General features: G+C 41.1%; 1 protein-coding gene across 2 annotated transcripts; it reads right to left on the reverse strand.

Moving 5' to 3' along the window:
- Nucleotides 1-13,113: 13,113 nt before the first annotated feature.
- On the reverse strand, nucleotides 13,114-18,852 carry GPRASP1 (G protein-coupled receptor associated sorting protein 1). 2 transcript variants are annotated; one of them, XM_043458611.1, is made up of 4 exons: nucleotides 18,810-18,852; nucleotides 18,638-18,705; nucleotides 18,214-18,292; nucleotides 13,114-17,893 (listed from the first exon to the last, which is right to left on the reverse strand). In XM_043458611.1, exon 4 carries the CDS (start codon nucleotides 17,566-17,568, stop codon nucleotides 13,447-13,449), a length of 4,122 nt encoding a protein of 1,373 aa, XP_043314546.1. In that variant the 5' UTR covers nucleotides 17,569-17,893; nucleotides 18,214-18,292; nucleotides 18,638-18,705; nucleotides 18,810-18,852; the 3' UTR covers nucleotides 13,114-13,446. The 2 variants fall into 2 exon arrangements, with proteins under 2 accessions (XP_043314546.1, XP_043314547.1); XM_043458612.1 differs by lacking the exons at nucleotides 18,214-18,292; nucleotides 18,810-18,852.
- Nucleotides 18,853-19,138: the final 286 nt, after the last annotated feature.

Genomic DNA, 19,138 nt, shown 5'->3' on the forward strand with positions numbered 1-19,138 from the left:
AGAGGAAAATGAGTATGTCAAGGCTGTATATTGTCACCCTGCTTCTTTTACTTATATGCAGAGTATATCATGAGAAACTCTGGGCTGGATGAAACACACCTGGAATCAAGATTGCTGGGAGAAATATCAACAGCCTCAGATATGCAGATGACACCACCCTTATGGCAGAAAGTGAAGAAGAACTAAAGAGCCTCTTGATGAAAGTGAAAGAGCAGAGGGGAAAAGTCGGCTTAAAGCTCAACATTCATAAAACAAAGATCATGGCATCTGGTCCCATCACTTTGTGGCAAATAGATGGAGAAACAGTGGAAACAGTGGCAAACTTTATTTTCTTGGGCTCCAAAATCACTGTGGATGGTGACTGCAGCCATGAAATAAAAAGACGCTTACTCCTTGGAAGAAAAGTTATGACCAATCTAGACAGCATATTAAAAAGCAGAGGCATTACTTTGTCAACAAAGGTCCGTCTAGTCAAGGCTATGGTTTTTCCAGTGGTCATGTATGGATGTGAGAGTTGGACTATAAAGAAAGCTGAGCGATGTAGAATTGATGCTTTTGAACTGTGGTGTTGGAGAGGACTCTTGAGAGTCCCTTGGACTGCAAGGAGATCCAACCAGTCCATCCTAAAGGAAATCAGTCCTGAATGTTCATTGGAAGGACTGATGCTGAACTTGAAACTCCAATACTTTGGCCACCTGATGCGAAGATCTGACTCACTTGAATAGACCCTGATGCTGGGAAAAATTGAAGGTGGGAGGAGAAGGGGATGACAGAGGACTCATGGTTGGATGGCATTACTGACTCAAAGGACATGAGTTTGCGTAAACTCTGAGTGTTGGTGATGGGCAGTGAGGCCTGGCGTGCTGCAGTCCATGGGGTTACAAAGAGTCGGATATGACTGAGAGATTGAACTGAACTGAACTGAACTAAAATAGCAGGGAGGGAAAACAGCTCCAACCATCAACAGAAAACTGGATTAAATATTTACTGAGCATGACCCCACCCATGAGAACAAGACCCAGGGATGCAAGGATTCTTCAATATTTGCAAATAAATCAATGTGATCCACCATGTTAAGAAATTCAAAGATAAAAAAACCATCATTATCTCAAAAGATACAGAGAAAGGCTTTGACAAAATTCAACACCCATTTATGACAAAAACTCTCCAGAAAGCTAAGAAATAGAAGGAACATACCTCTACATAATAAAAGCCATATACATCAAACCCACAGCAAACATTATCCTCAATGGTGAAAAACTGAAAGCATTTCCTCTAAAATCAGTAACAGGACTACAGTGCCCACACTCAACACTACTATTCAACATAGTTTTGGAAGTCCTAGCCACAGCATTCATAGAAGAAAAATAAATGAAAAGAATCCAGATTGGGAAAGAAGAAGTAAAACTCTCACTGTTTGCAGATGACATGATCCTGTACATAGAAAACCCTAAATAACTGACAGAAAATTAATAGAGCTCTTCAATGAATGTAGTAAATTTGCAGGATAAAAAATTAATACACATAAATCCTTTGCATTCCTATACACTAATAATGAAATAATAGAGAAATTAAAGAAACAATCTCATTTACCATTGCATCGAAAAGAACTGAATAGATAGGAATAAACGTACCTAAAGAAACAAAAGATCTATATATAGAAATCTAAAACACTGATGAAAGAAATCAAAGATGACACAAATAGATGGAGAAATATATCATATCCATGTATTGGAAGAATCAACATAGTGAAAATGAGTAATCTATAGATTCAATGCAATCCCTATCAGCTACCAATGATATTTTTCACAGAACTAGAACAAATAATTTCACAATTTGTATGGAAACACTAAAAACCTCAAATAGCGAAAGTGATCTTTAGAAAGAATGGAACTGTAGGAATCAACCCTCGTCACGTGAGACTATACTCCAAAGCTAAAGTCATCAAGACAGCATGGGACTGGCACAAAGGCAGAAATATAGATCAATGGAACAAAACAGAAAGCCCAGAAATAAATCCGTGCACCTATGGACACCTTATCTTTGACAAAGGAGGGAAAGCTATACAATGGAGAAAAAACAATCTCTTTAACAAGTGGTGCTGGATAAATTGAACAACCACCTCTAAAAGAATGAAACTAGAACACTTTCTAACACCATACACAAAAAGAAACTCAAAATGGATTAAAGATCTAAATGTAAGACCAGAAACTATAAAACTCTTAGAGGAAAACATAGACAGAACCCTCTCTGACATAAATCACAGCAAGATCCTCTAGGACCCACTCCCCAGAGTAATGGAAATAAAACCAAAAATAAACAAATGGGACCTAATTAAACTTACCTGATGTTACACAATGTGGAAACTATAAGCAAGGTGAAAATGCAGCCCTCAGAATGGGAGAAAATAATAGCAAATGAAGCAACTGACAAAGAATTAATCTCCAAAATATACAACCAGCTCATGCAGTTCAATAGCAGAAAAATGAACAATCCAATCAAAAAGTGGGCAAAAAACAGATATTTCTTCAAAGAAGACATGACTAATAAACACACGAAAAGATGCTCAACATCACTCATTATTAGAGAAATGCAAATCAAAACTACAATGAGGTATCATCTCACACAAGTCAGAATGGCCACCATCAAAAAGTCTACAAACAATAAGTGCTTGAGATGGTGTGGAGAAAAGGGAACTCTCTTATGTTGTTGGTGGGAATGCAATCTGATACAGCCACTGTTGAGAACAATGTGGAGAGTCCTTAAAAAACTGGGAATAGAACTGCCATACGACCCAGCAGTCCCACTACTGGGCATACACACCGAGGAAACCAGAAATGAAAGAGACACATGTACCTCAATGTTCACTGCAGCACTATATACAAAAGCTAGGACATGGAAGCAACCTAAATGTCCATCGGCTGAGAATGGATAAGGAAGTTGTGGTACATATACAGAATGGAATATTACTCAATAAAAAAGAATGCATTTGAGTCAGTTCTAATGAGGTGGATGAAACTGGAGCCTATTATACAGAGTGAAGTAAATCAGAAAGAGAAAGACAAGTACTGTATATTAAGGCATATATATGGAATTTAGAAAGATGGTAATGACAATGCTACATGCAAGGCAGCAAAAGAGACACAGATGTAAGGAACAGACTTTTGGACTATGTGGGAGAAGGCAAGGGTGGGATGATTTGAGAGAATAGCATTGAAACATGTATATTACCATATGTAAAACATGACCAGTGCAAGTTTGATGCATGAAGCAGGGCACTCAAAGCTGGTGCTCTGGGACAACCAAAAGGGATGAGGTGGGGAGGGAAGAAGGTAGAGGGTTCAGGATGGGAGGACACATGTGCACCTGTGGCTGATTCATGTTGATGTATGGAAAAACCATCACGATATTGTAAAGTAATTATCCTGCAATTAAAATAAATTGATTAAAAAATAATACAAAATATACAAGCAACTCATGTGCTCAGTACCACAATAACAGACATCCCAATCAAAAAGCAGGCAAAAGAATTAAACAGACATTTATCCAAAGAAGACATAAAGATGGCTAATAAACACATGAAAAGATGCTCGTAACTAAACAGACATTTCTCCAAAGAAGACATACACATGGCTAACAAACACATGAAAAGATGCTCAACATCACTCATTATCAGAGAAATGCAAATCAAAACCACAATGAGGTACCATTACACACCAGTCAGGATGGCTGCTATCCAAAAGTCTACAAGCAATAAATGCTGGAGAGGGCGTGGAGAAAAGGGAACCCTCTTACACTGTTGGTGGGAATGCAAACTAGTACAGCCGCTATGGAAAACAGTGTGGAGATTTCTTAAAAAACTGGAAATAGAACTGCCATATGACCCAGCAATCCCACTTCTGGGCATACACACTGAGGAAACCAGATCTGAAAGAGACACATGCACCCCCAATGTTCATTGCAGCACTGTTTATAATAGCCAGGACATGGAAGCAACCTAGACGCCCATCAGCAGATGAATGGATAAGGAAGCTGTGGTACATATACACCATGGAATATTACTCAGCCATTAAAAAGAATTCATTTGAACCAGTTCTAATGAGATGGATGAAACTGGAGCCCATTATACAGAATGAAGTAAGCCAGAAAGATAAAGAACATTACAGCATACTAACACATATATATGGAATTTAGAAAGATGGTAACGACAACCCTATATGCAAAACAGAAAAAGAGACACAGAAGTACAGAACAGACTTTTGGACTCTGTGGGAGAAGGTGAGGGTGGAATGTTTCGAAAGAACAGCATGTATATTATCTATGGTGAAACAGATCACCAGCCCAGGTGGGATGCATGAGGTAAGTGCTCGGGCCTGGTGCACTGGGAAGACCCAGAGGAATCGGGTGGAGAGGGAGGTGGGAGGGGGGATCGGGATGGGGAATACGTGTAAATCTATGGCTGATTCATATCAATGTATGACAAAACCCACTGAAAAAATAAATAAATAAATAAAGGAAAAGAAAAGAAAAAAGAAAAAGAAAAGATGCTCAACATCACTCATTATTAGATAAATGCAAATCAAAACAACAATGAGGTATCATCTTACACCAGTCAGAATGGCCATCATCAAAATGTCTACAAACAATAAATGCTGGAGAGAGTGTGGAGAAAAGGCAAGCCTCTTACACTGTTGTTGGGAATGCAAATTGGTACAGCCATTGTGGAAAAGTGTGAAGATTCCTTAAAAAACTGGGAATAGAACTGCTATACAACCCAGCAATCCCACTGCTAGGCATACACCCTGAAGAAATCAGAATTGAAAAAGACACATCTACCCCCAATGTTCATTTCAGCACTAGTGAAAATAGCTAGGACATGGAAGCAACCTAGAGATATCCACCGGCAGAACAAAGGATAAGGGAGATGTGGTACATATACAGAATGGAATATTACTCAGCTATAAAAAGGAATGCATTTGAGTCAGTTCTAATGAGGTGGATGAAACTGGAACCTATTACACAGAATGAAGTAAGACAGAGAAAGACAAATACTGTATATTAATGCATATATATGGAATTTAGAAAGACGGTAACAGTGATCCTACATGCAGGGCAGCAAAGGAGACACAGATGTAAAGAACAGACTTTTGGACTCATTGTAAGAAGGCAAGGGTGGGATGATTTGAAAGAATAGCATTGAAACATGTACATTACCATATGTAAAACAGATGCCAATGCAAGTTCAATGCATGAAGAGGGTTCCCAAAGCTGGTGGTCTGGGACAATCCAGAGGCATTGGATGGGGAGGGAGGTGGGAGGGGGGTTCAGGATAGTGGGCACACATGTATACCTGTGGCTGATTCATGTCAATGTATGGCAAAAACCATCAAAATATTGTTAATTATTCTCCAATGAAAATAAATTAATTTTATATGCAAATACTCTAAACAAAATGCTAGCAAACTGAATTCAATAGTACATTGAAAGGATCATATTCCATGATCAAGTGAGATTTATATCTGCAATGAAAGCATGGTTCATCATATACAAATCAACAAATGAGATACACTACATTAACAGAGGGCTTCTCAGGTGGTTCTGTGGTAATGAATCTGTCTGCAATGCAGGAGATGAAAGTTCGACCCTGGTCAGGAAGATCCCCTGAAGAAGGGAATAGCAGCTCACTCCAGGATTCTTGCCTGGAGAATTCCATGAACAGTGGAGCCTGGCAGGCTACATTTCATAGGGTCGCAAAGAGTCAGTCACGACCAAGAGATTAACACTTTCTCTTTCACTAATATCTAAAACATATCAGGAATCATACAACTGAATAGTGAAACTAATAATCTGATTTTAAAATGGGTAAAGAACCTGAATAATTAGTTTTCTACAGAAGAGATACAAATGGCCAACAGTTACATGAAAAGATGACATCACTAATGTCATGAAAAGATGACATTACTAGTCATCAGGGAAATGCAAATCAAATCACAATGAGGTATTACTTCAACCAGTTAGAATGATGATTATCAAAAATACAAGGGAGAACACATGTTGGCAAGAATATAAATAAAGCAAACTCTTATACACTGTTGGTGGGAATGTAAATTAGTACAGCTACTATGGAAAACAGCATGGAGGTTTTTCAAAATTTTTTTTAAATCACCACATGATCCAGTAATCCCACTTTGGTGTATATATTCAAAGGAAATGAAATCACTATCTTTAAGAGATATCTGTACTTCCATGTTCATTTCAGCATTATTCACAATAGACAAGACACAGAAACTACCTGAAACTACCTAAATATGCACTGACAGATGAACTGACAAAGAACCTGTTATATATGACTATATACAATAACATTTATTCATATATGTAAGTAAAATTCAGTCATGAGAAAAAAATTATGCTATCTGACATAGCAACATAGAGAGATATTCTTTGGCCTGGCCAACACTTTTCCTTTTTGAAACTCCAAGAGAATTTCAAAGGAGTTATATGAGAATATTAGTAACCCTCTACCTCAATCAATATAATAATATTAAAGATAAGATAAAATGACAATATTAATTGGAGAGTAATCAGGTATGAACTATAGGTAGTACATTTCAGATAACCCACAATATTTATTATAAACTGCAATAAGTAAGCCTGTATGCTTCTAACACCAAAGAGAATTTACCTCAGAAACATATTTGAAGATAACCATATACTATAAAAGAGACATGGGAAATTGTTGGAGTAGGGGCATATTATTTAATAAATAATACTGGTATTATGTGGAAAGAATCTATTTGCATTTCCCTCTACATATCACAAGTCAAAATTCATTTTAAGTAAATGAGTATTTATTTTTCTTTATCCTTCTGCATCTTTTGAAATATTTAAGATATCCAATCTTCCTGGAATTTGATTACATGTATCATGACATGACATCATCTGTTTTCCCAAATGATTAACTAATTATTCTAACACCATTCACCAAATGTGTAGAAAAGAGTTAGCATAGCAGATGTAAGATTGCAAGCTTTATAAAGACTTGCTTGGAGGCTGGCCTTTGGCTTGATTCTGTTAACTTGGATTTAAAGAAGGTTTCCATTATTCCCAAAACAGATTATGATTGGCTCACTGTGCCTAAACTCTCTGTGCGAACAATACAGTTTATGCTAAATATTAATACCTTTTTTCCTTCTGGGAGTCTTGAATTTTGGTGCATGCTAGGCAAAAGCTACCTCAATCTCCCTCAAATCTTGGGCACTGAGTGTCTAATAAGCTTCCTTGATAAATAACATTTCACACATGTTGTCATAAACTATTGAAGGAATTAAGTGTATCCTGTGGGACTCCACTGGGAGAGAAATACTGGAAGTTTGCAGTGATTTCTTTTGAACTTTGTTCCATGCACTTTTTTCTTTTCACTGATTTGGTTTCACATTCTTTTGTAATAAATCATAGCTGTGAGTACAACTGTATACTGAGCCTTGTGAATCCTGCTAGTGAATCACTGAACATGCTGAGGATCCTGGGCACACTGAATCTTTCACTTTTCTCCATGAATTTGAACTGTCACCCACATATATGTGGAAACATATGGGCTCTCTATCTGTATTCCATTTAACTTTTCCTGAGTAGTTCTACCCTGTCAAGAGATTTGACAAAATTTTTTAAATTCTTTGTGGGAAAAACACTTTCCAACTTCCATATTATTTTTCTTTCAAAATTCTCTGGACTATTCACAGGCTTGTGTGTATGTAGAAATCAATAAGAAGTTCTTGAACTTCTAAGAACCTCTAAACCAAGAACCTCGAAAAGGCAAATGATAAAAGCTTACAAATACTCTGCTTACAAAAAGAAAACCCAACTGGCTAGGTTTAACCTCTGAAACATCTGAAAGTAGGTTTAACCTCATTAATAATACCAAAATAACAAGGCAATACCATGTTCCCCAATTCCATTAGTAAAAGGCTTAAAATTTTTGCTGATAGACTTATAGACATATGTATCTACTAAGTTCACTATACGTTTCTAAGACAGATTACCCAGCCCACAGCCCCATCCCAAAGGAAGAAGTCCTTGCTTGACTCTCGAGTAGGCATGACCAAATGGATAAACACTGGACACCTGAAGGTTAGAATTCATGGAACTGGTGAAAGGGATCAGCAGTGTCACTATGAAGGGGATAGATGGCCTTCTAGAAAATCTTTGAAGAATGGATAGGCCTCTGACAGAGATTACAAGGGGCTGGAGATGATGAGTGAGAAAGGACAAGTGAATGAGAAAGTTGTCCTCTCCAGGTGCAAGGAACTGTGTGAATAAGCTGTGGGGAAGATGTCTGTGAAAGCCTATTTTGTGTGATCTGTAAAATGCTATATAATGTATGTTCTACCCTAAAAGGCATTAGTTAAAAAGGTTTTAAAGACAAGTTCTAAGGCATATTCAAGGTACAGATATTCTTTGTGATATACAAACTCTTCCTGAGACCAGAAAAAGAACAAAAGCTATTCTAACTCATTTAATGCAGCTAATATAACCTTGAAACTATAATAAGAAAACTACAGCATTAAAATATAAAATCATAGGTCAGTATCATTAATGAAAAAAATGAAAAAAACTGGCAAGTTGAATCTAATAGTATATTAAAAAACAGTAACAACAAAAATACTGTGATAGAATGTCAAGGAGAGAGGCATAACCATAACTACAGTCAGATTTCAGCACAAGTACAGACAAAATAAGTAAAGATATATAATAGAAGACTTAAACTAAGATTATGAACTAACTAGACCTAACTGACATTTTTGAAAAGTTCACAGGACAACAGAAAGATACACAATTTTTTCAAGTGCAATCAGTATATTTACTGAAATAGACCATATTCTGGGCCATAAAGGAACACTCAATAAATTAAAAAGATTCAGACCATACAGAGTAAGTTCTCTGACCAGGTCAGTACTGTAGAAATATATAACCAAAACATATCTGGGAAAGTCTCAAATATTTAGGAACTACATAGCCTACTTCAAATAATTCTTGGATAAGAGAAGAAAATTAAAAAGAAATTAGTATGTAATTTCCATTGAAAAATGAAAACACAACATATCAAAATTTGTGGGATGCAGCTTAAGCAGTATTAGAGGAAAATTTACAATACTAAAATGCCTGTATTAGAAAAATGATGGGCTCAAATTAATTGACCTCAGCTTCTATTTCAAGTAGCTAGAAACAGAACAGTAACAAACACAAAGTAAACAAAAGAAAAAAAAAATAAGAGCAAAATCCAATAAAAAATAGAAAACACAAAATTTTTAAAATCAATAAAATTAAACACTAGTTTGTTGAGGTCAATAAAATTGATCAGGCTCTAGGCAGAATGATAAAGGAAAACAAAAGAGAAGACACAATTACTGACATCAAGAATGAGAGAGATGACATCACTAGATAACAAACATCAAAAGGATAATAAATTTATTGGCAAGGCTGGAGGGAAACAGACAACCCATAAACTGCTGATGGTAATGAAAATTTGTAATATCCCTTTGGAGGGATATCTCAGAATATCTAATGAAACTACATATGCATATCATTTGACCAACCATCCTCACTTCTAGGAATCTACCTCTAAACATACAAAAATTATAATTGCACAAGGTTATTCTTCCAGCACTGTTGCAACAGCAAAATATTGGAAAGAAATACCCATATACAGGAGAGCAATTGAACAAATTATAGCAGTGACTGGAGGAGAAAATGGCAACCCACTCCAGTATTTTGGCCTGGAGAATTCCATGGACAGAGGAACCTGGCAGGCTACACTTCATGGGATAACAAAGAGTCAGACATGACTGAGTGATTAACACATAGCAGTGACACAATGGAGGATTATGCAGCTGCAAAAAATGAAAAAGACTGCTATGTACTAATTGGCTTCAAATCTGTAAAATGTGCAGATAAAGAGATTAATGGGATTAGTCAAATTTTTTTTAAACTATACTCTCCTAAAAAGACTTTGGTATCCTGGAAATACCTCATAAAGCTGAGCTCTGATCGAAATGGATTAGCACAAATAAGGGAGTACCACTAAGGATAGATGCAAACCACCAAGAGGCATTGGCCAGAAAACAAAAACAAGGAAAAGAGCAAAGAGTCGGTGGAAGGGAACCTGTGAGAAAATTCATAAAACAGTTCCTGTAGGTGGTTCCCATAAAGACCCTCCTCTAGGCCCAAGACTGGAAAAATGAGGGAGCAGGTAAAACAATGACCCTTGTGTCTCTGGATGGGAACTGTTGAGGGTGCAATGGGACTAAGCCATTTCAGAATCTCATATCCAGGGCAGATCCCCAGGATGCTGCTGCCTGGGTTGAGATCCAGGGATCCTCTTGAGGGTTGAAAAGCTTGCTGGATATCAATTGGGATATCAATATCCCAATGAGAACCACTATGTGAAGGGCCCAAAGCATCTAGGTTCCCTCCTCATGAGTGTGTCCTCTCTCCACTACACTAGAGCTGCCCAGGTTGAGGTTTAATGCCTCTCTTGCATCTCCAGGCACCTGGAACCTTAGAGCAAAAGTCAGTTCCGTTACTCTCTGATCAACCCCATACCCACTCCCACCACTAACTTGCCTGCAATACTGAGTCCAGTCATCCCCACTGTCTGACAGATAGAAGAGATAGTGCCAACTGGATGGGAGGAACGGAGGGGTATGGTACCTCAAAGATCCCATCTGATCCCATCCCTGCCTCTCCAGAGCCAGCGCTATGGGTGTACACAAATTGGGTATTCACATATTGTCACTTCACCGTGTCCTTTTTCTAGGCACCCCTGAAGCCAACTGCTTCCTCGTATCCACCTCCCCTACCCAAACAGAGGAACAGTCGCCCAACGCTGGGTGGGGTGAAGGGCGTTCAGAAAGCAGGATGGAGCAGGAGGGACCACGAAGGTCCCAGGCGCTTCCTCCACGAGGATCTAGTCTCTACCACCACCTCCCATGGATGCTATTTCCCGGCCTCGAACCCACCTCCTCCAACAGCGGCCGCTGCTTCTCTCCGCATACGCCTCCCTCAGGATGACTTCCGGCCTCTTGAGCTCCTGGACAAAAATCAGGCCCCGGCTAAGACGCTCGCGATTGGCTGAGGGATTGTGTCCTCTGCCAACAAATATCGTAATCCTGGGCACCTGAGGAATTCGTTTTCAGGCTAGTGCACCATGAAGAGACATCCACCCACCCACCGTTACATCCTACCACTCCTCTTACAGCCGTCTGTCAAGCGTCAGGTGCAAGTCTTTCCCGACCCTTTTCAGTGCTTACACACCTCTACGCCGGTTCAAGCGAGAGCGCCGTCATGTGACCCACCCTCAGCCTCACGTGACCGCACATTCGGCATGTCTGCCGCAGCCCTGCAGTAGCAAGCAAGGTACAGTCTTCTGCCTCTAGGGCTGAGCTGCTTGCTAGAACAACCTGAAGCTCCTGGTGGTGGTGAAGATAGAGAGCTGAAAGGAAGGCTGTTTTGGAGCCAACGCTTCCGTCCTAGGACTGGGCTTTGCTCTGTAGGAACACAGGGCTGGCGAGGAACACTCCATGAGGAGTTCAGAGACCAACTGACTTTTAATATTCTGTATAAAACTCGTTTGAGTAGGCTCCGGGAGTTGGTGATGGACAGGGAAGCCTGGCGTGCTGCAGTCCATGGGCTCGCAAAGAGTCGGACACGGCTGAGCGACTGAACTGATGAAACTCGGGTGATGTATTAAAACACACGCAAGATCTGTCTTTAAAATACTGATAGGCAAAACATTCAGTCTCCAATTTCCACCACCAGGACGATCTCTGTTATCACTTTTGGTTTGTGAATGGATGAAATCTGCCACTTTGCCCTACTTACAAAAATCTTACAGCCTAGAGTCTTATAGAAAACAAAACAAAACAAAACTTTCCATCCTGATACAAACCAAGGTGAATAAAAATTTGTGTATTTTCCTTTAGCCTGGACTCCCTCCTACCCCAAATCAACATCATCCCTGACTTTTAATCCTGTCTGAAGATACATTATTACCTTTGTGAATCCAAAAAAATGTGTACCATAAATCAGAAACTTTAGAAAGTTTACAATTTACTCCCTTTAAATAATTATGCATTTTTCTTTGGCAACCCAGTCCTAAATTGTAGTCTCTCACACTTCTTTACTCTTTTGACATGTTTTAAATGGTTATAAGATTTCCCATAATAAAATAATATACATTTCACAAATCCAGTCCATTTCACATATTTGGGGAGTATCATCCTTCCATACATTTTACCAGTCTTTTCTATTTCATCAAATATAGAAGGCATTAGAGCTTTTCTTAGCCAATTAAAAAACCTGTATATCATCACTCTTAGTAGCTGTATGCTATTACCTTGACACTCTCCATGGCACCACCATGAAGAAACGGTCTTCCTGACAGTTAAATTTGTGTGCTTTCTGGTCTTTTTCTTTTAACCTGTGGGCCAGTGGTCTCCAACCTTTCTGGCACCAGGGACCAGTTTCATGTAAGACAATTTCTTCACAGACTGGGGGTGGGGGGGATAAGGATGGTTCAGTTGGTAATGTGAGCAGTGCAGGGGGGCATGGTTCAGACAGTAATGCAAGGGATGGGGTGAGCGCAGAGGAAGCCTTCTGCTCACCTCCTGCTATATGGCCTGGTTCCCAACAGGCCACGGACCAGTACTGGTCTGCACCCCAGACCCCTGCTTTAGGCAGTATCAAAGAAACACCCATACTTTGAACTGCAAAATGCAACTTCTCAGCTCTTCAAAACTTACCTCATTTTATATCGCTTAATACTCCTCATAGCCACTCCAGGCAGACTGGATACCTCACTCCCATAGGAGCACTATTCCAACTGCGAGCTTTTCTTCACAACATCCAACATCTTCCCTACATTTCAGAGCCCAAATCAATTGGGTGCTTTTTCTCTAAATCATACCCTGAGTAGCAACCCATGGTAACATTTGCATTTACAGATATAAGAATAAGCTTTTTCAAGGAACATTATTATTCATATATTAATTATCTCTATGTTGTCATGTGTTATCTTGGCAGCTATATTTTAACTTCAAGGAGAAGGGTGATTTCTGCCTACTTAAACACAGAACTTTATTGAAAACAGGACATGACTCAAATCGACATCAGTAACACCAGAACAACAATCAAAAGGGTAGCTTACTTATGATGGCTCAATTCACTGTAAGTTTAAATACTAAATTCACAATCTGGACAAAAACAAATATCAACAAATGTGCTTTCAGTTTTAGTATTCGTTTGGCATCAGAAGATAGATCCAGCTCATACAAAGTTGGACAAAGTTAGTATCAGCATTAAGGATGTACATTACAACATAGAACCAACTTTGAAAACATTATTCAAGGATCATAACTCAGGAACATAAGGATAATCAGAGCCAAGTAACTAATCATACTCATTTTTTTGGTCTGCCTCGGGGTCATTTTTATGGTCTATTTTGCCTTGCAGTTCCTTAGCAAATTTCTCAATTTCATGGAATGCAGAAGTAAGTGGCTCAAGACTGAAATCATCATCAGTGAACACCACCTCTTTTTTTATATTGTTACCAATATTCTCAAGCATTGCTAGAACAACTTGAATATTATTTGTCTCTTTCCTGCTAAAAAGGCCCATCAATTCTGACACTGCTTCAGCATTGAGTAGTTCTTTTGTCATGACAGGATTTTCAGACAAATTCAACAGCATTTTCAAAACATGAAACCTCGTTTCAGTATTGCCTGTGGCTAATAACAAAAGAAGCCCAGATATATACCTGGCAACCAGTGTGTGATAGCCAGTGGCTCTAGTGAGGTGTCTAACCATCTTTATTCCAGATAACTGCTCAGGGGAATCCAAGCTATAAGCAAGAGTTTCCTCACATACCTGATATACATATGTCTGAATTATGTTTAGATTTGGGTAAGGTGGAGCCATGTGAATCATATTCTCTAAAAACCTTGTCCTAACTTGGGAGGAGGGATAATTGAGCAAGGTTTCAATAAGTGAGACAACACCTGAATCACGAATGAAATCATAAGCATATTGAGAAGTAGTTCTCATACCCATTGCAATTTTAGATATTTCATGAATACAAGGCTCTCGAATTTTGTCCATTAATAGGAGTTCTTCTTCAAACTCTTCAGGACCAATTTTAAATTCACACTGTATGCAGCTGCAGGAGCAACTCTCAGGCTCTGCACTCTCCCTGGTCCTAAGATGCTCCCAAATTTGCACGACTGACCAGTAGAATGGATCATATTGAAATGAGAACTTGGGGTCAGGTTGATCAGGCTGAAGCAAAGATTCCTGGTCTTCCCCTTCTAGGCTCAGTTCCATGTGCTTTGGCTTTCCTCCAAACATTTCAGAGAATAGGAATGCTGCTTCTTTTGAAAATCTAAAGAGGCTTGGGGATGGGAAGCCAACCCTACCCCATGGGCCAGGCTTGAACTGAACAGTAACTTCCTCCCAGCTCTGGGGCCTGTGTGAAGCATCAGGCTCCTGCTCAACTGAACATCTGGACTTGGAAATGGCCCTGTACACAGGGCTAGGATCTGATTCAAAATGGGTCTCATCTCCTGCCCAAAACCAGGACCCCACGATGGCCTCATCCTCCTCAGCTATTGTCCTGAACTCAGAGTTGGTTCCATCACCAGGCCTGTTATTGTCCTCGTTTTTAGCCACAAACCAGGACCCAACAACTGCCCCTTCCTCATTTTCTGGCCTAGACTCAGAGGTGGCCCCAGTTTCAGTCTCATTAATGTCCTTGTCTCCAGATAAGAGCCAGGACTCAACAATCATCTCTTTATCATCCTCTGGCTTAGACGCACAGCGTGTTTTGGCTTCTACATTGACTTCTTTTGCATCCCAGAACCAGGATTCAAAAATGGTTTCCTCTCCAGACCTTGATGTGGTCTCTTCTACTGCCTGAGGTCTAATGTCTATACTCTCTTCTTCAGCCCAGAACCAGGACCCAACAATGATTTCCTCCTTTTCAGCTCCATGCTTGGAATCAAAACTAGCCCCTGCCTCGAGACTGGTCTTTTCTTCAGCCCAGAACCAGGACTCAACAATGACTTCCTCCTCTCCAGCTTTTGGACTGTATTTGCTGCAAATATTAGCCTCGTTCCTAATGGCCTCTTCCCTGGCCCAGAACCAAGACCCAACAAAAAGTTCTTCTTCAGCTGCCAGCCTGTCCTCTTCTCTAGCCTCTGCTTCTGTTTTAAGCCTGTCTTCCTCCCTAGCCCAGAACCAAGAATCAATAATGTCTTCCTCTTCAATATCCAGCCTGGATTCTTCTCTGTTTGCAGACTCTATAATGGCTTTATCCCCTTTCCAGAACCAGGATGTGATCATGGTCTCCTCTTTGGTAGGTGGCTTGGCTTCTTCTTCAGCCCTATCATCTGTACTGCTTTCTTCCACAGCCCATAACCAGGGACCTACAATGGTCTCTGGCCCTGTATATTTTATGGACCAGAACCAAGAATCAACAATGTCCTGTTCGTCCTCTAGCCTAGACTCCCAGCTGCCTTCGTTGGCAGGGAACATACAGGGACCTTCTCCTGACCAGAAACCAGACTCACTGTTAATCTCTTCAGCAGCTGTGATAAATTTACACTGGGCACCAGCAGCATACTTCATACAGATCTCTTCAGTGGTCCCAAACCAAGAGGATGTAATACTCTTTTCCTTGTCCTCCAGGCTAGACTTACTCACTTCAGCCCTCCCACAAGCTTCTACTCCAGGCCAGAACCATGACCCAATAATGGGCTCCTCCTCCTCAGTCCCTGGCATAGTATCACAGTTGACTTCTGCCCCAGAATCCATGTGGGCCTGGTTTCCAGCCCAAAACCAAGGCCCAAATATTGTCTCCTCTTCAGCTCCTGGCCTGGCCTCTTCTCTGAACTCAGCCACTGTACTGATTTCTTCTCCAGCCCAAAACCAGGGGCCAATGACCTCTTCTTCCTCAGACTTTGGCCTGGACCCACAGTTGGCCCCAACCCCAGCTTCCATACTGGCCTCATCACCGACCCAAAACCAAGACCCAAAAATGGTCTCTTCTTCAGCCTCTAGGTTGGTTTCTTCATTAGCCCAGCAAAAACTGGCAATGACCTTTTCTTTCTCATCTGTTGGCACTGATTTGGAAGTGGCATCAGCCTCAGTTTCCACACTGGTCTTTTCTCCAGTTCCAAGCATGGAACTGCCAATAGGCTCCTGCTCAGTCTGTGGTCTGAATGTACCACTGGTTTCTTCTTCAGTCCAGAACCAACTGCCAACAATGGAATCATCCTCCACTTGAGAACCGGATTTGACAGTGGCCCCACCAACTATGCTGGAGTCTTCCGCAGCCGAGAACCAGGCCCCGGTGAGGAACTCTTCCTCTGGCCTGGCTTCTTGCTTGGCCCTAGCTCTGGCCTTGATTTTGGCTTCTTCCTTTACCACTGCTCTGGCCCTGACCTTTTTCTTGGACTTGGGCTTGGCCAAGTTATTAGCCTTCTCTCCAGGCCAGAACCAGGGCTCTTTTTTGACTACATCCATAGACCCAGACATGAAATCAATGGAAGTTTCTTGCTTGGCCCTGTGCCTGGTGCTGACATTGGCCCCCTTCCTGGCTCGGGGTTTGTGCCTACCCTCCTCTCCAGCCCAAAACCAGGATTTGACACTGTCGTCACATTCAGACCCAGAACTGGATTCAGATACTTCTTTCTTAGACCTAAACCAGGACCTACTATTGGTCTCTTCCCTAGGCCTAGACCGGATACTGGTCTTTTCTCTGACCCAGAACCAGGAATTCTTGATAGATTCATCTTCAGAACCAGAACTGGAGGCAACATAGAGTTCCCAACTGGTTTGGGGCCTAGACATAGCCTCTTCTTTGGCCATGTGCCTAGACCTAGTACTGGCTTTTACCCTGTCTCTAGGATGAAGCCTTGTACTGACCTCTTCTCTACTCCAGAACCAGGAGTTCATAAAGGATCTATCCACCCATCTGAAATCACAATTGTGAAAGTTCTCCTTTTTGGATGTAGGCCTGGGATGGCACCAAGACCCCACATTGGTCTCCTCCTCTGACACAAGCAAATGCTGGATTCGTGATTGGGACTTGACCTTAGTGCCAGGAAAGGACTCGGCATCCGTACTGGCCAGTTCCCTAACTATAGATGAGATCTTAGGTTTCGCAACTGACCCAGACTCAGTACTGATCAGTGACCAGGCTATAGCATTGTTTTGGGACACTCCCTCTGTCTTCTGTAGGACCTCAGCATCAAACTCAGTCTTGGCCCATGAAGAGGTTTCACCCATGGACCTTTCTACAGTGATTGCCTTGGCCTCACTCTTCGGATGTGTCTTAGTTACTGCCACGGTCTCAATTTTGGGCCTTGCTCCAAGCATTACCTGGGCCTGGGTCCTAACCTTTGGTCTGACCACCATTAGGACTTCATTCTCTCTTTCAGCCCCACTGGCAACCTCTTTGCCAGGCTTCTTTTGAGGCTTGGCCTGGACACCAGTCTCAATCTCAGCCCCAGTCATAGTACAGTTACAGAGAAGACCTGAATAACTACAACTATCCCAGTCTCAGCTTCTACCACAGATTTCTCACAGTTTTGTATCTTCACACTCTAATTTTTTGATGACTCAGGTGATACAGTTGGAAAGAAAAGTTAGAGCCAATCACCAGTCCAGCAGTCAATAAGCCTCCTTTCCAATCCCAGCCTCAGTCAATATTACAGTCAGAGTGAAGAGAAAACACAACCAAGCTGGGAGAGGATGGATGGTTCCTGGGTAGGTACACACCTGTTGAAGGTAGTGCTCAGCAGCAATTCCAACACCACCAGAGCTGCCACTGGAAGTCAATCTGGGAAGTGAGAATGACATGGAGGTTTGAGTCGTTTCCAACTGTCTCACTCCATGCAAAAACTCACACAGAGAGACTAGACCTTAAATGCTTGGTGGGAAAGTTAGGCTATTAAAGTCTATCACCTTCATTTTGTCTACAATTTTTATCCCTAGAGCTGCCATATTACTTTGCCTGTTATAAAATAGGTATGAAGTTGGTGGAAAAGTATCTTGGCAATGAGAGAGGCTGAGGAGCCCCAAGGCCAGACCCTAGTCACTGCTGGACTTATGCTGGTCTCTTCTACCCCACCCAAAAGCTGTACCCACTCCCATACCAACCTGCACTGATGTAGCACAATTTCTTGCTCCTTTCTTTGATTCCAGTGGTGTCAAACTCTACAGCAGCCTGTAGGCTATCCTGAGAACAAGTAAACATATAATAGAGAATGGAGCCTAACTGCTAGAAAGACAAGTGAGAACCCTGACCCCGATACAAACATCTTTCTCTTTTAAAGGTCTAATATGCCTAATATTTTCTGTCTCCTGGTCTCTACTCTCAAGTATTTCTCTCCCATTCACAGCCCAGTCCACACCTACTCCAATATTCCTAGTATACCCTGCAGGAAATGCGAGGGTTTCTGTGGCAGTGTGCAAACTTGACATGGAGTAGGTGAGGTAGAGAAGGCCCTGCAACCACTTGGATCAAAGATATCTGCCATATTACTCTGTAGCTGTCTCCTGTGTTGCCCCTCTTTGCACAAACCTCCAGAGATTTGAACCGGACTCCTCCTCCTTTCCTTCCTTGCAGAAGTGACCAGACTTAAAGCAGGCCTATGGAAAAACAGATGAAAAGGTAAGACAGTCAAGAAATAAAAGCAGCAACTGAGTACTTGGGGGACAGACAAACACCACAAACACAGGAGTTCCCAAGTTACCTGCCTTTTAACATGTAAGAGTTCCATTAGGTAGACTATTCCCTTTTAACTTAGGCCATCTGGACCAGGTTTCTGGATAACCCCTCAACATTATATCACACTCCTCTTACTCTCTTCTTCAATTCTGAAGATTCACCACTTGTTGTTCACCTCCTTTGTGCTGCACAACAAACTGGGGGAAGAGCACCCACATATTCTAGTTTGTGTAGTGGTACTTGTATTTATGACTTCTCTCGCACCTTTATCTCCCAGTTCAGCTTTTCCACCTCCAATTCTGGATAGAGGAGAGAGAGGACGGCAAGGGAGGTATTTAGAAACCAGGTAGAAAG

Source organism: Cervus canadensis, chromosome X (genome assembly GCF_019320065.1).
Source record: "Cervus canadensis isolate Bull #8, Minnesota chromosome X, ASM1932006v1, whole genome shotgun sequence".
NCBI classification, from domain to species: domain Eukaryota; kingdom Metazoa; phylum Chordata; class Mammalia; order Artiodactyla; family Cervidae; genus Cervus; species Cervus canadensis.

Coding starts and splice junctions, on each gene's coding strand:
- GPRASP1 (XM_043458611.1), bottom strand. CDS start 17,568: ATGACTGGGGCTGAGATTGAGACTGGTGTCCAGGCCAAGCCTCAAAAG.